General features: G+C 32.9%; 2 protein-coding genes across 2 annotated transcripts; both read left to right on the forward strand.

Moving 5' to 3' along the window:
* Positions 1-9,010: 9,010 nt before the first annotated feature.
* On the forward strand, positions 9,011-9,950 carry LOC112521748 (protein FAR1-RELATED SEQUENCE 8-like). Its single transcript, XM_025130745.1, has 2 exons — positions 9,011-9,256; positions 9,339-9,950. Exons 1-2 carry the CDS (start codon positions 9,011-9,013, stop codon positions 9,948-9,950), a joined length of 858 nt encoding a protein of 285 aa, XP_024986513.1.
* A 1,293-nt stretch (positions 9,951-11,243) lies between these two features.
* LOC112521749 (deoxyribodipyrimidine photo-lyase) lies at positions 11,244-15,462 on the forward strand. Its single transcript, XM_025130746.1, has 9 exons — positions 11,244-11,597; positions 12,091-12,431; positions 12,518-12,758; positions 13,275-13,432; positions 13,505-13,541; positions 13,611-13,669; positions 14,399-14,480; positions 14,547-14,618; positions 15,013-15,462. The coding sequence occupies exons 1-9, from the start codon at positions 11,244-11,246 to the stop codon at positions 15,211-15,213; spliced, it is 1,545 nt and encodes a 514-aa protein (XP_024986514.1). The 3' UTR covers positions 15,214-15,462.

Genomic DNA, 15,462 nt, shown 5'->3' on the forward strand with positions numbered 1-15,462 from the left:
AACAAACGATGTTTTTTTCAATAAACTCAAAAAATAAGCTAGTGTATTGTTCAGTAACCATAATAATTTATTAAGGTGTTGTTTATTTTTTTAAATGTGCATGTGCTGAAGTCTTATTTCACTTTTAATTGATAAGAGGTGGGGTTCAAGTGTGAAAGCATAATCAATAAGACTGTTTATTTTTATAAACTGATAATGTTGAATTTATATATATCCATTTATACAATTTTGAGGTTAATCAATTGAAAGAATAGTTATTGAGAAATGCATACTATTGAGGATCTGGAGAATAATAAGAGGCAAATAAGGGGTTGGTTTATATCTTACCAAATAAGAGAACGGTAATACATAAGACCTAAGTAATTTTTGGATTTTTTTTACTTGAAATATCAAACTTTTACCTTTATAGAAATTACAATTCTAGCATATTTATAAAAATAGTGTTTTTCTATTTATACTTTTTTTAAAATTATTTTTTTGTATAATTATAGTGTTTGTATATATTTAAGCAATATTAAAAAACATTTAGATTTTATTTTCAAAAACTCTTAAATTTCTAAGGATTCATCTATTAAAGCATTAAGTAAAAATCAAATATGTATATAAATCTTTCACTTTTTATAATATTCCTATTTTACCCATTTTGTAAACAATAAGAATTGAAGTTTGAAGAGTTCTTAAAGACACATTTTTACCCTTGCAAATAAGCAAATCAAGTTTTGGATTTAAAAAAAAAAGTTCAAAAAAAAACCCAACAAATTATTGCATCTTGAATGATTAAGTCTCGAAACTATTTTTTTTGGAATTGAAAAACCATTAAGCTTTCTCATTTTGAATGATTAAGTCCCAGAACTATTTTTTTTGAATGAAAAAACCATTAAAATTTCTCATTTTGAATGAAAAACTATTAAAAAAAAGTTATTTTAATTGATTAAGTCCCTGAACATTTTTTTTAATAAATAAAATATTGCTCTTTTAAAAATTGATTACCTACATCATTTTAACCAAAAAAAAAAGTTACATTAACCGACTAGTAAAAGTTCGATGGTTTATTTATCTTTTAAAAAATTCAAGGTCTTAATCATTTAAACATGAAAGTTTAATGATTTTTTCATTTAAAAAATAGTTCAGAGACTTAATTATTCAAAATGAGAAAATTTAATGGTATTTCCATTCAAAAAATAGTTTAGGAACTAAACTATTCAAAATGAGAAAGTTTGTTGGGGGTTTTTTTGAACTTTTCCCATAAAAAACAACATTTTTTTAAATAAAAAAATGAATTATCCGTTATTTTTAGAATTAAATTATCTTAAATACCAATTATATCATATAACCAAACATTTTGTTCTTTTTGATTTGATATCCATATCAACATATCTTTTTCCTATATATTTTTTACTTGGTTTATACATAAACTAATGTATAAATTCATCAAGAATATTCATGTACACTCGTATATAAACCGTAACCCTCTACATCAGTATGATATTTATCATAAATATCTTAAAATCCAAGTTTGGAAGTTATTTTAGTGCATATACATAAAAAAAACCATAAAAATAAATTTAAAATATCTTTCTCATCCTCTTAATACGACACAGAATCATAAAAATAAAATTAAGATGAGCAGATGATAGAAAAAAAAACAAGCTTCAAGCTTCAATGTTAAAATCCATGTTACATGTACGAGCGGAATTTTAATCGTGCATTATCTGCTAAATAAACAAGCTTCAAGCTTCAATGTTAAAACAATTTCTTTTTGCAACATATGACATTCCAGATACCTTCATAAAAACATGTAAGGTGAGTGTAAACTTAAGTAGCATGTGAAAAATGAATATACATTCCAAAACATGAAATCTTGTAAGCAATTATGCGTATGATAACCTAAACTTGTACAAACACGACATTGACTTAAACAATTGATATCTCATATGTAAACAGGAATGGTGGGGATCAATAATTGATAATCATGTCCCAATCACGCTCAAAGATGCCACGTGACGCTACATTGACTAAATTTGTACTAGCTACACGTAGAGACGCCCTTACAATGCATGTACCAACTCATTGCAACATCATGTCACTACTTGTCTGTTGGTATATAACCGTACACACATAATTGACATCTTGTTTGCACTTTTAACTAAAATACAGAGCATACATTATAAAATATTTACTCTGAGAATGTGTATTAGTTTTCTTTTTTATTTTCAAATGTGTTGTTTACAAATATCGACAGCTCACTGACATAAAATATTCACTGACGACAAAAGATCGATAACGGATTACCGACGTTGAGTATCACTGACGGATTATCAAAGAAACTAATCATCGACGGATTACTAATCAAACTAGTCATCAACATATTGCAGATGAAACTAATTACCCATGTTGAAAATACATTAAACTTAGGAAAATGTTATAAGATGTGTTTTTTCATGATGTACTGATTGTGGCATTATGTTATTCTATAACCAAACAAATTATTTTAACTTTAAATTCAGTAAGATACCTTGAACTCTCAGTAAAAATCAATAATGTTATTAAACTAGAAATGATAATGCAACACTCTTCAACATATCTTATATCTGTTAATCATTATTTAACGCGACATGTGGTCTAACTATATATGATCAATAATCATATAAATTACATTGTACCAACAAATTAAATCCAACATTAATGGAGTTTAATTGATTAGTTTATTGTTGATAAATTAAAGTATAAATCATTAATTAACGGATGCTTCAAATTTTGTGAAATCATGTTTCAATTAATGTAAATGGCGTAATGAATATATATATGATTGTGAAAATATAAGCATGCAATTTATAAATTCTTTTACTAAAATTATGTAAGTAAAGACGAGTTGATATATATTTCGATAAATGATTAAATTGTTGTGCAATGATAATAATAATAATTTAAGTAAATTACAGATTTCGTCCCTGTGATTATATAGGAATGGTCCTTCGAATTGAATAACTATATTTATAGTCAATGTGGATTCTCTTTTTTTACGGATTGGTTCCGTTAAGTTGTGATAATTATACTAACGGTTACTTTGTTAAATCAAGAGAATTTTCATTTTTTTTTCACATTTTCTTTCATTTTTATTTGAAACTGATATATTTTATACTAAATAATGAAATATGTATATATATAATTGTTAAGTTTTTAAAAGAAAAAAAATGAAATAATAAGACTAAAATGTTCTTGATTTAATGGAGATTTCTTAATATAATTTTAGTATTTTTAAATAAAAATGAAATAAAAAGACAAAAAAAAATTCTTGATTTAATGAAGTAACCGTTAAGTAGAGTTATGACAAAGAACTCAATCCACAACAAAAATGAAACCATGGGGACTATAAATGTAATTACTTTGTTTAAGGGATCCAATCCATAATTTATGTATAACTACAAGGATAAAATATGTAAATTAATCTAATAATTTATAAATAAATGGTTTTTCATTGTAAAATGACATTTATAGGCTTGAATTATAGTCATCAAGAGATGGAAGACTTATAGCACAATCAAGGGCTTTCTTTCCTTCATAAAGTACAAAGAGATTTTAGGATTGATGCAAAGGATAAAAAGAAGTTTCCTTTCTTCTGTTGAACCACCATATATTGTTTATTTTCATTGAATTTTAAAAAACATACGATTTAACCACAAGAATGATGTCTGATTGGTTTGAACTTGGCTCCAAAGGTCAAAAGTAACTGGAAGTCCCAGGTTCAAATCCAAGTAGAAATAAAAATCTCATTGTGGACTCCGAACTATCTGCAAAGCAGGTGGTCGTCCTGAGATTAATCAGCTAACATAGCGAGTTGGATATCCAGGTTAATATAAAAAACACGATTTTAAACAAAAATATGTTGACAATATTTTTTTAATAAATTGCATTAAAATAGAAGGTATTTTGTTTCGATTTAGTATTTTTGGAATATTCTACTTTTAATTCCATTTTGGGAAACATACTACAATACTTTTTAAGCAATTAAAAGAACATATTATGTCATTGATACAATTAAGTTAGTGTTTGGTAAGCAGAAATGACAGAATTTGATTGGATAAAACAAGAGGGTATGACTGGATGAGACAATACTTTTGGTTCGGCTAGGGCTAGATGTGATAAAACTATGCAAGTTGCGCCTAAAGGTTATTTCATAATTTTATATATATCATATAATAGTTATAAATGATAAAAATAATTAAATAATTTAATTTAGAACATTTTTACACACTTTTCATATACATAAATACATACATGTAAAATAGTATCAAATTTGAATGATATATTTGATAAAATTGATGATAATTCGAAAAGACCCGATTCGTACAAAGGATTAGAAGATTCTTATCAATTGACGGAGGCACGATGAAGATTGTTGTTGTAACAATGCTTGTGGAGGAAGAGGTAGTGGTGGTTGGTGGACGGTGGTGGTTGTGGAGGACATGAAGATAGTGAATAATGGTGGTGGTGGCAGTTGACAATGATGGTGGAGGTAGTTGTGGCTACAATGGTGGAGGCGGTAGTTGTGGTGGGCAGTGACAGTGGTAGCCGATGGTGAAGATGGCCGACGGTATTAGTGGTGGGCAACAGTGGTTGTGGAGGTGGTGATGGACGATGGTAGTCGACGATTGTGGAGGTGGTGGATGAGGTTGTTGTAGTGGAAGAGGTCGTGAAAATGGCCGACGATGGCTACCAGTGGCCGCTGATGGTGGCAGCGGCCGGGACTAGTGGTTGGTGACCATTAAACCCACACCATATTAAGGTTCAATATAAAACGATGGTAAACTAGTAATATTTTAGTTCATGTCTCATTCTTGTTCCACCTGTTTTGAAGGAACAAGAAAAAACTTTTTTTGTCTCACATTGTCCCAACCCTTGTCCCTGTCCCATATCCCGCCAAACAAGGAACAACAAGTTCTTGTCCTGTCCCATGTCGCGCCAAACATGGAAGAATGAGTTTTGTCCCGTCCCGTCTCATCTAAGAGAACATATTATGTACCAAACGCAGCCTAAGAGAACATATTATGTATTTAATGCAATTAAAAGAACGTATTATACCTTTAATACAATTAAGAAAACGTAGTATAACTTTGCTAACAAGAAAGAAAACGTAATTATGACTCTCTAAAAACAGAATTTTTATTAGACTTTCTTATTTAAGATGTAATAAAATAATAATTTTATTTTAATAAAATTAATTTAATAATTCAAAAAATTATCACCCAAAAAGCAAGAAATAAAGTGGTTTTATTTTTTTGACTTTCACATGGTTATTACCAATTTGTAGCTTAAAAATGCATCAAACTTGAAAACAAGAAAGTGGTCTCCCTTTACCAAACCCTAATTTTGGTAAATGATTTTTCCCACTCTCCTATTCCTTTACCCAAACTATTATTATTTTTAATTAATATAAAACTAAATATTTTTTTTATCGTTATTATATTTATTAAAACACAGATAATTTATCGGTCTTTCGACAACTCGTCAACAAAAGTTGTTTTTCGGTCTTTTTCAATTGATCATATGATTTTCTTTTTGTTATTATTTCAATTGATCATATGATTTTCTTTTTGTTATTATTTGTTAACTTTATTTTCTTTCCTTTGTATTTTTTAGGTTTACAGTATAATCTTTTATTACAATCAAATCATCGTTATTACAAAATTATGTCACACCATCTCTGTAATCAACAAAATGCAAAATACGTATAAAAAAGTCTACGCATGTCAACATTTTTTTTGAATTTAAAACAACGAATACTTTAAAAAATTTAGAAGTTACGAGCTTAATTGACACTCTATATGCCGAGTAAACTTACATGGATGAGTCAACATGGCTGTCCCTTAGCATGTTAAATGTGAGCTTTTGAACATGACCCCCAAAATTTTGGGGCCCAAATTTACATGTGATTATGGTCTTTTATCGACATATGTAAACCATTAATTGTTTGGTTTTAGGTTTAAATCATTAATGATTTAGGTCTAGTTTCAGATTGTTAATCGTTATAGGTTTAACTCATTTTTGTTCTTAACATATATTCTCTGTTATCTCATTTATGCAATGTAATCAAAAGTTTTGGATATAACAAAACCTCCAAAAAAATTGAAATGTCACCAAAAATGTTGTTGATTCAGATGTAATATGTAAGTGTTTTTTTTAATATAGAAAAACAAACAGTACCGTCACTAAAAGACAAAAAACCCCGCAAATTTTTAATCATCCTTTAAGCAAATTAGGTGAATATCGGGTCCATAACTATACTTTATGTGGGCCACCACAAATAGCAAAAGAGGGAAACGTGATGTATTTGGACTATAACATATTTGATTATTATTATTATTATAAGTACTAACGTTGTTTTTATATGGTTATACAGAGTGACACGTAAACACCATCGACACAAAGAACTAGTCAAATCGGAATCGTAGATGGATCGTGTCAAAATATAGAATAGTGACGTTGTTCACAAGCTTGATTATTCGTTTGATTACCAAGTAACTTTCGTTAAATAAACCGTGTACGTCTTCTGAATTTTTTAGAAGGGGGGTGTCGGGGGTTGGGAGGCTGTCCGATATACATGAACCTCGTGCATTAAAAAATACGCAAGGCAATAGATTTTCAAAAAGTTGAAACATTCCAACATTAGAAAGACAAAATTTGTGTTATATTAACTTTGGAGGCAGATGATATTTTCTTTGCTCGATTTTTTTTTTAACTGGTATTTTTTTTATTTATCACCAGGTGATGGTCTTTTCAAAATTAGTTTTTTTTTTTTTTTCTTTTCAAAATAGTAACTAATAACATGATTTATTTGTAAAAGATATACAACTCAAATAAGGAAATTTAGAATTTTAGGTAACCTGTTTAACCTGCTTTCTATGTAATAAAAAAACACGTCCAAGCAAATAGGATCGTTATATGCTTCAACATATTGCGAAGTAATTAGGTGACCTGTTTAACCTGCAACTCTATCATAACGATATTTTCAACCTTCAATTTCTTAACGAAGAAATAACCCAAGATTTGTTTAAATAGTTGAGAAATTCTCGTAAAAGGAAGTTTATAAGTACGAATTTGGGCCAAACTTATTAGTTGTTTTAATTTGTGGTACAACCACAGAGCCCACTATAAATTGGGCTCAATAAGTTTCATTTCTACAGCCCAACAAGACCCCTAAAACGTTTGGCACAGTGGATACTGGATAGTATATGACAGAATTGAGATCTTTGTTCTATATCTGACAAAAAATTTATATTGAACAAACAAAAACAGAATGGAACAAAGTGGAACAAACCTGTTCCAATCCTTCCCATGGAACAAGGTGGAACAAACTTATATTTCACCAACATAACATCAAAACAAAACTTAAGGGAAAATTACCACAACTACCAGAATATACTTGATGTATTAATAAAATTAGCCATTTTTTTACCAAAATTGCCAAAATAACCATATGGATCGCCCCAGGGGAGGGGGCATGGTTTGACCATGGGGGCGATCCTACTCAAATTTGACTAAATAGTACGAAAAATACAAAAAAATTTAATTTGTGAGGCCTACATGTATCTACTTTAGGCAGCCAAATACTATTTGCCTCGATATATGGGATCGCCCCCACCTCACCGGTCTTCCCCGGGGGCGATCCATGCTTATTTTGGGTTGAATCATATTTCGTCTGTTAGTTTAACAAGTTTCATTATAAATATCAACCTCCTATTTCATTATTTTTCATATCTCCTCTTTCATTTTTATTCTCATATATTCTACTCTCACAACCCTTAACCCTTCAACACAATAAATCATCACAATCCTTAACCCTTAACTCTTAACCATTAACCCATTAAATACAATCTACCATCACAACCCATCACCTTTAAACACAAATATGAAATCACGTCAAAGTGAGGATGTTTTGGTGTATCTTCGAAGTGACGGTTCATTCTAAGATATAAATGGTGATTTAGAGTATCTTCCGTTAAGCTCCTCCGTACATGTATTACGTTTGTCTTCGCCAATAACGCATTCTGGTGTCGTTAAACGTGTCACAAAAAAAGTTAAGTTTACGTACTCCTTTCTTTTTATAAAACGAATTCCTTACAAATATTATATCAATTAAGCGATAACGACAATGTGCTAATGTTCCATAACACCATTCATCAAAGTCTAGCGGAAATGTTGACACTCTTTGTGGTCGACGATGATGGCTATGGTGAAAATCATCAAGTGTCGTAATCCATCAAAGTTTACCCGACGGTCCAAACACTTTTTACTTCGGTGGTGTTACTGGTGGAAATCCAAGCACTTTCTTCCCAAGTGGTGGAAATTCAAGCACTTTCTTCCCCGGTGGTGTTGGTGGAAATTCATATTTTGAAGCAAAAAATATTGTTGATCATGATAGTTATTTGGTTTAAGATTTGAACATGTCTCCGAGACAGTCTCCTAACCAGTACCTGATCCAGTCCCCAGAACAATCAAAAACTTTGTTAAAGGTAGATATGGCTGAAGATGTTTCTGTTGCTGTAGAAATTTTGAATATACCTGAAGACGATAACTTCGATGCTAAAGAAATCCAGCCAGTAAGGAATAGTTTTTGGGTTATGCCATACCCAACACTTTGCCCAGACCCTGTTATCAAAACTAGACATGGAAACATTTCCTACCAGCCTACATCTCATGTCAAAGTTCTCCAAACCTTTGACTAAAAGGAAGAACTGAAGCTCGCATTGGGATTAAAATGCGTTTATGAAAACTTTCAAATCAAGTTTAAGAAATCAACCAAACACCGGTACGAGGCGGTGTGTCACTTTGCTTCGGATTGTGATTGGCGTTTAATGGTTGTCTCTATCGATGGTACCATTATGTTTCAAGTACGAAAATTGTATGATGAACACACATGTTCAAGGTCCTAAGTCCACCCAAATCATCGTAATGCGAATACAAAGGTTTTGGTTCATATAATGGCAGAAGTTTAAAGGATTGTAGAATAATGTACCGTGGAAAAGAAATCATAGAAGATGTGAACCAACAGTTCAATATTAGCATCTCCTACAAACAAGCATTACGAGCAAAGATGTATGCCTTGCAACTGTTGAGGGGGACCCTTGAATCACCGTTTAGCCTACTCCCGGTTTATTGTCACAATTTGAAGATAGCAAATCCGGGGACTATGATAAAGACCGCTGTTGATGGACTTGGACAACTCAACATGTTGTTTGTCGCACTCGGTTGTTCGGTAATATTTTTTGTGATGTTCTTGAATTATTGTCATAATTTTATGTTCTGAAGTTTATATTTGTAACCTCGTTCATCTGCAGATTCGCTCGTTTCTAAGACACCTGAGACCGCTCCTTATAATGGACGGTGCCCATTTGAAGGGGACATATGTGGGCACCATGTTCTTAGCGGTCGGCATGAATGGAAACAATGGGATCGTACCCATTACAATTAGAGTGGGGAACACAGAAAGTGGCCCGTCATGGATATGGTTTTTACATAAGCTGAGGCAGTGTATCGGTGAAGTGCCCAATTTAACCTTCTTAACCGATAGGGCTGCCTCTATCGACTTGGTCATACGAAATGTATTCCCCAACGCGCACCACAGATTTTGTTGTCGGCATCTGAGCCAGAACTTGCGCCTAACCTCTAGTAAAGACAAAATGAAAAGGTGGATGTTCTGGGAGGCATGCAAAGCTTATAGGGTGTCAGACTTTGAAGCTACAATGGATTTGATGCGGCACAATCTACCTAACGCCGCTCAAATGACGAATGCAATGACTCCTTGGATGGAGGCGAAAATAGAAAAGATAATTCATATAAGTGCAAATTGGAAGGTATATCCCATTAGCGATTTGTTATTTGAAGTTGACGACAGGTATAAGAAAGGAACATGCAATTTGCATGCTAAAGGTTGTACATGGATGCAATGACAACTTTCTGGTATAGCTTGTGGTCATGTGATATCTGTTGCTCGAAGTTTAAATATTCAAGACTGCAGTCAATTTTGTTCTGTTTGGTTTAACTCCGATTCTTATCATGCAATATACGAGAAGCAAGTAATTTCCCTACCACTAGAAGCTGAATATGGTATATTGTGTTTACGGGTTGTGAGCGTAGAAGCGTTTTATTTTATAGAGTAAAACCATGACATTTGGTTCTAAAACAGTTAAAAAAAACAGTCTAAATCGTCCCATATTTATTAAAAACACCACCTAATTGTCAAATCAATTTATACACTAAAAAGACAAAATAGTGGTCAAACTACATAAATCAGATATAATATCTAATTTTTATCCCCTCAAATCAGATACAAATAATTTTTTTTCGTGTCAACAATTATTATAGAATATTAACATTCAGTGTTTATAAAAAATATATTTCTTATAAAAAAATATAAGAACGTTCGTTGATTAATTTATGCGTTTCAAAAAAAGTAGTAAAAGTTATAAATCTTCACGTACTTTCATATTGTTTTAAGGGTTGTTACGATAGATTGTGTTTACGGGTTACGGGTTGTGAGAGTAAAAATGTTTTATTTTTTATAGAGTAAAACCATGACATTTGGTCTTAAAACAGTTAAAAACCAATCTAAATCGTCCCCTATTTATTAAAAACACAAATTAATTGTCAAATCGATTTATACACTAAAAGACAAAATAGTGATCAAAATTGAAGGCTGGATCTCCCCCGAGGGAAGATCCGGTAAGATGGGGGCAATCCCGGTTATCGAGACAAATAGTGTTTGGTTTTCTAAAATAGGTATACGTGAGTCTCACAAATTATTTTTTTATACTTTTTGTACCATTAGTTAAGAAAATATAAGGATCGATCTCCACGGTCAAACCATACCCTCGGAGTCGATCCATATGGCTATTTTGGTAAATCCAATAAAGAATTACTATTTTGTTAACATATCATATATATTCCGGTTATTTTGAGAAAATCCATCTAAAAGTAGCTATTTTTACGAATTTCATAAGGGAGAATATGCTACAAAATGATGGTCCGAAAGTTTCTTTTGTTCAGAGGTAGTTCGCCTGTCATATCAAATTCAATACAATTTTTGCTGATGACGTCCACAGCATCAGGACCAACCAAAATATATGACGTGTCTTCTTTCAAACCGCAACCTCCAACCACATTTTCCCTCCACTTTTCTACTTTTAACTGAACTGTCTCATCGACCGTCATTCTTCGGCCCCTTCCCACCGGATTCTCTTCCGATGGCCACCGCTGCTGCTTCTTCTTCTATAATAGAATCTACAGCCGTCCAATTGCGCAGAATTAGGGTTCTTAAGGAGAGAATACACCATCATCCTCCACCGTCATCTTCGTCGTCTAATGTTGGTCCTGTTGTATATTGGATGTTTAGAGATCAGCGATTGAGAGATAACTGGGCGTTGATTCATGCCGTTGATCAGGCAAACAGGCTCAATGTCCCTGTTGCGGTTGCATTTAATTTGTTCGATGGCTTCTTAGATGCAAAAGCTCGTCAATTAGGGTTTATGCTAAGAGGATTACAGCAACTACATCACGAATTCGAAGAAACTCTTCAAATACCTTTCTTCTTGTTTCAGGCAAGTAAGGAATTCTATTTTGATGGTGGTTTCTTACTCGATTTCGCCAACATCTTGATTAATTGAAGTACTTATTAGGGATTTTATATGATTTATTTCGAGAGTTTATATTGATTTTGAAGTTTAAAGTTGGTCTGCTTGAGCACAGAAGCAAGCGCTATCTCTTTCCATGGAAGAAATGAAGTTGTTAGCTTATATTTGGGGGATATTATCCAAAATTCCCACCAATTGATTTTATTGCCACTTTTCCTACTCAATTGATCGAAATAGCCAATATTTTGCAAATAGCGCTTTTAACAACCCATGAAACCTGCTTTTTTTCAAGTTGATAAAATTTTACTTGCAAGAATACATGGAATCCCTATAAATTACTCTCCAAACGAGCTAAAGAGACTTTGAGGAGAGAAGGGAGGTTAAAACAAGAGAGATGGTGTCCTATTAGATGTAGTGTTTTACAACTTAAATTTCTAAAACGAAGATTGTTTTGATGTAGGGAGAAGCCACAGAGACTATTCCCAGTTTTCTAAAAGAATGTGGAGCTTCGCTTTTAGTTACCGATTTTTCACCTCTAAGGCAAGTTCGGGGATGGAAGGAGGAAATAAGCAAGCGGGTATCTGATTCTGTATCGATTCATGAAGTTGATGCCCATAATGTAGTACCCATATGGGTGGCATCAGATAAGTTAGAATATGGTGCTCGAACCATTCGAAGAAAGATCAATAGACTGCTTCCTGACTATTTGATCGACTTTCCAACATTAAAGCCTCAGAGTAGGAAATGGCCCTCCACAAATAGATTTATTGATTGGAAGATGCTTATTGAAAATGTAGTAAGGTAAGATTTTGATAGAATCTTGTTGGGTTTTACAATCGGGTTAGAAACATATTGAAAGTTTAATAATCATGGTTATATATGGGCAGGAAAGGAGCTGAAGTCCCTGAGATTGAGTGGTGTGAACCAGGAGAAGTTGCTGCATTAGAAACATTGATGGGGAATAACAAGGGTTTCTTAACAACTAGAATTAAGAACTACTCAGCTGATCGCAATAACCCGTTGAAACCTGAAGGGCTTTCTGGTCTTTCTCCATATTTGCATTTTGGGCAGATATCGGCCCAGCGTTGTGCCCTGGAAGCGTGTAAAGTACGCAAAGTTAATCCTCAGGTTTGTAGTGCAAGATATTTGCTTTTGCTAGTGTTATTTGGAATTGTTCCATGGTTCACTACAACAAAATCGGCTTTATATGACGCCAAAGATGTCTAAATGTCCTAATAGACAGTTTTATAAGACTGAAGTTTGTAGGAATGGACAATTATGTCCTATATAAAGGTGTCACGATAGGATGTTAGTACGTAGTTGGATATCCTAACAAGTTTTTTACGACACTTTTGAGGAGTGTCCATAAACATGTCTTTCTATAAAAAAAATTTGAAAATAATGTCATATAACAAGACGCCTTATTTTAAAATTGTCATAAAAAATTTATCAAGCGTCCAAATCAAGTTATTGCAACACATTTATATAGGACACACAAATGTTTGGTCATATAAACTTGAGTCCTATTAAGTAGTCTATCAAGGCGCTTACACATAACATGGCGTCCTAACCGATTTTATGGTAGTGGTTGATGATCTAAAGTTCAGATTTCACAAGTTCTTTTTTTCGTTGGCTGAAATGAAGGCAGTTGATGCATTCTTAGAGGAATTGATCGTGCGCAGGGAATTAGCCGACAACTTCTGCTATTATCAGGTTCATTATGATTCTTTACAGGGTGCATGGGACTGGGCTCGTAAAACGCTTATGGACCATGCCTCAGACAAACGTGAACATTTATACACGTGAGTCCATTGCTTTTTTCGATTTTCTTAGGCTTCGATTGATCGCTCAGATATGATATGCATCTTATGCAGGAAGGAGCAGCTGGAGAAGGCACAAACTGCAGATCCTGTAAACTACTACACTTTCTTGATGAATATTCTTAAACATGGCTTCTTATATATTCTTACTTTCTTTCAGCTTTGGAATGCTTCTCAGTTGGAGATGGTTCATCATGGAAAGATGCATGGTTTTATGCGGTAAGTAGCAATTATTTCACCAACAATGCACTACCACAAAATCAGGTTTATTAGGATGCCAATAAGACCATTTTATAGAACTTAAGTTTATAGGACCAAATAATACAACGTCCTATCTAAAAATGTTGTAACAAGTTTATAGGACATTTTTAGGTGTCTTTAACAAGCCTTTTAGGACATTTTTTATAATAAAGCGTTGTATAGCTATTTTATAGGAGGACCCTTGTTTTTATAAGGCACTTTTTCAAATAGTGTTCTATAAGATAACTAATACGATGCTTTGCTATAAAAATGTCCTAAAAAGCTTATTAAGACGCCTTAAAGCATCCTATAAACTTATTCCAACACTCTTAAATAAGATGCTTTATCGTTTGGTTCTCTAAACATAAGTCATTTTTTGCGTTCTATAAACCCAGTTTTGCTGTAGGAAACCAAAAAAGCGAAACAAATTCATTTACTGTAGGTTTCTTTGTGTCTAAGATTGACCGATTGATCGAGTCTCCTACATTACAATGCTGTAAATGCTTGTAGCTTCTTAAAACGAAGCTAATGTGCTTGAATTCGAAATCAATCCACAGATATAATTTACGGAACAACTTTATAACTAGTTTGATGTAAATATGCAACTTCTGGAGACTGGATTGTGCATGCCGTTCTTTTAACGTTTCCATTTTGTGGGTCCCATTATACAGTATACCATATCTAATTGGTATACCATCATGATAACAGAATGTATTGGGCGAAAAAGATCCTGGAATGGACGAGTAGCCCAGAAGAAGCTCTAGAAATAGCAATCAATTTGAATGACAAGGTACTTGAATTCTATTCCTGGGTTTTTATTTTGCTGAAATCGGAACTTACGGAAGGTTGTTGACAGTATCATATTGATGGGAGAGATCCAAATGGATACGTTGGTTGTATGTGGTCGATTTGTGGTGTACACGACCAGGTATGTATTTCTTACATGCTTAATTGTAGGGGAAGGTTCTGTTAGGAACCTAAGATTGATTAGGAGCCCAAAAACTGTACATGTTATTCATCATTAATGTTGTAACATATTCATGATGATAACACGTCCATATTCATGATGATAACACGTCCATATTCATCATGAATGTGTGAATAATACTTCCATATTCATCAGGAATGTGTTATTCCTGATGAATATTCATCCTGAAGAGGGACACGTGACGCATTGTGGGCTGTTCAGGGTTCCTAATCATTTTTGGGTTCATAAGGAAACTTAATTATATATTACATAAAATCTAGCTAGGATTAACAAGTTCATATCATGTTAGAAAAAGGAAACTTGTATCAAGATGTTTTTGGTTACGTTTGTGCAGGGTTGGCAAGAGCGAGCGGTCTTTGGGAAGATACGATACATGAACTATGCAGGTTGCAAGAGGAAATTTAACGTTGATGGATACATAGCATACGTGAAGAGGTTGGTAGGAGATATCAAGAAACGAAAAGGGCAAGCATTGCTTAATAACAAAGCCAAACAACTAACCAATATTCAACGGTTGCATACGAAAGCTAACTAGGTTCTCACTTTCGACCTCCTACTCATACTACTATAAAAATTTAGATATATGTACTCAAACTATATTTTTGATCGATAACTCATAAGCACAAATACAAATATTGTAATTTTGCCATGTACTACCTATTTTACCCGTTATAGGAGGTAGACATCTAAGTATGTAAGTGAACACGTAGACGGTAGACGTAGTAGGTAAGGAGGTAGACATCTTTACATAATGTAACGGAACGGGTTTTTATGGACAATGAAA

The sequence above is a fragment of the Cynara cardunculus genome (genome assembly GCF_001531365.2).
Source record: "Cynara cardunculus var. scolymus isolate 2C chromosome LG 11, CcrdV1, whole genome shotgun sequence".
In the NCBI taxonomy this organism is placed as follows: Eukaryota; Viridiplantae; Streptophyta; class Magnoliopsida; order Asterales; family Asteraceae; genus Cynara; species Cynara cardunculus.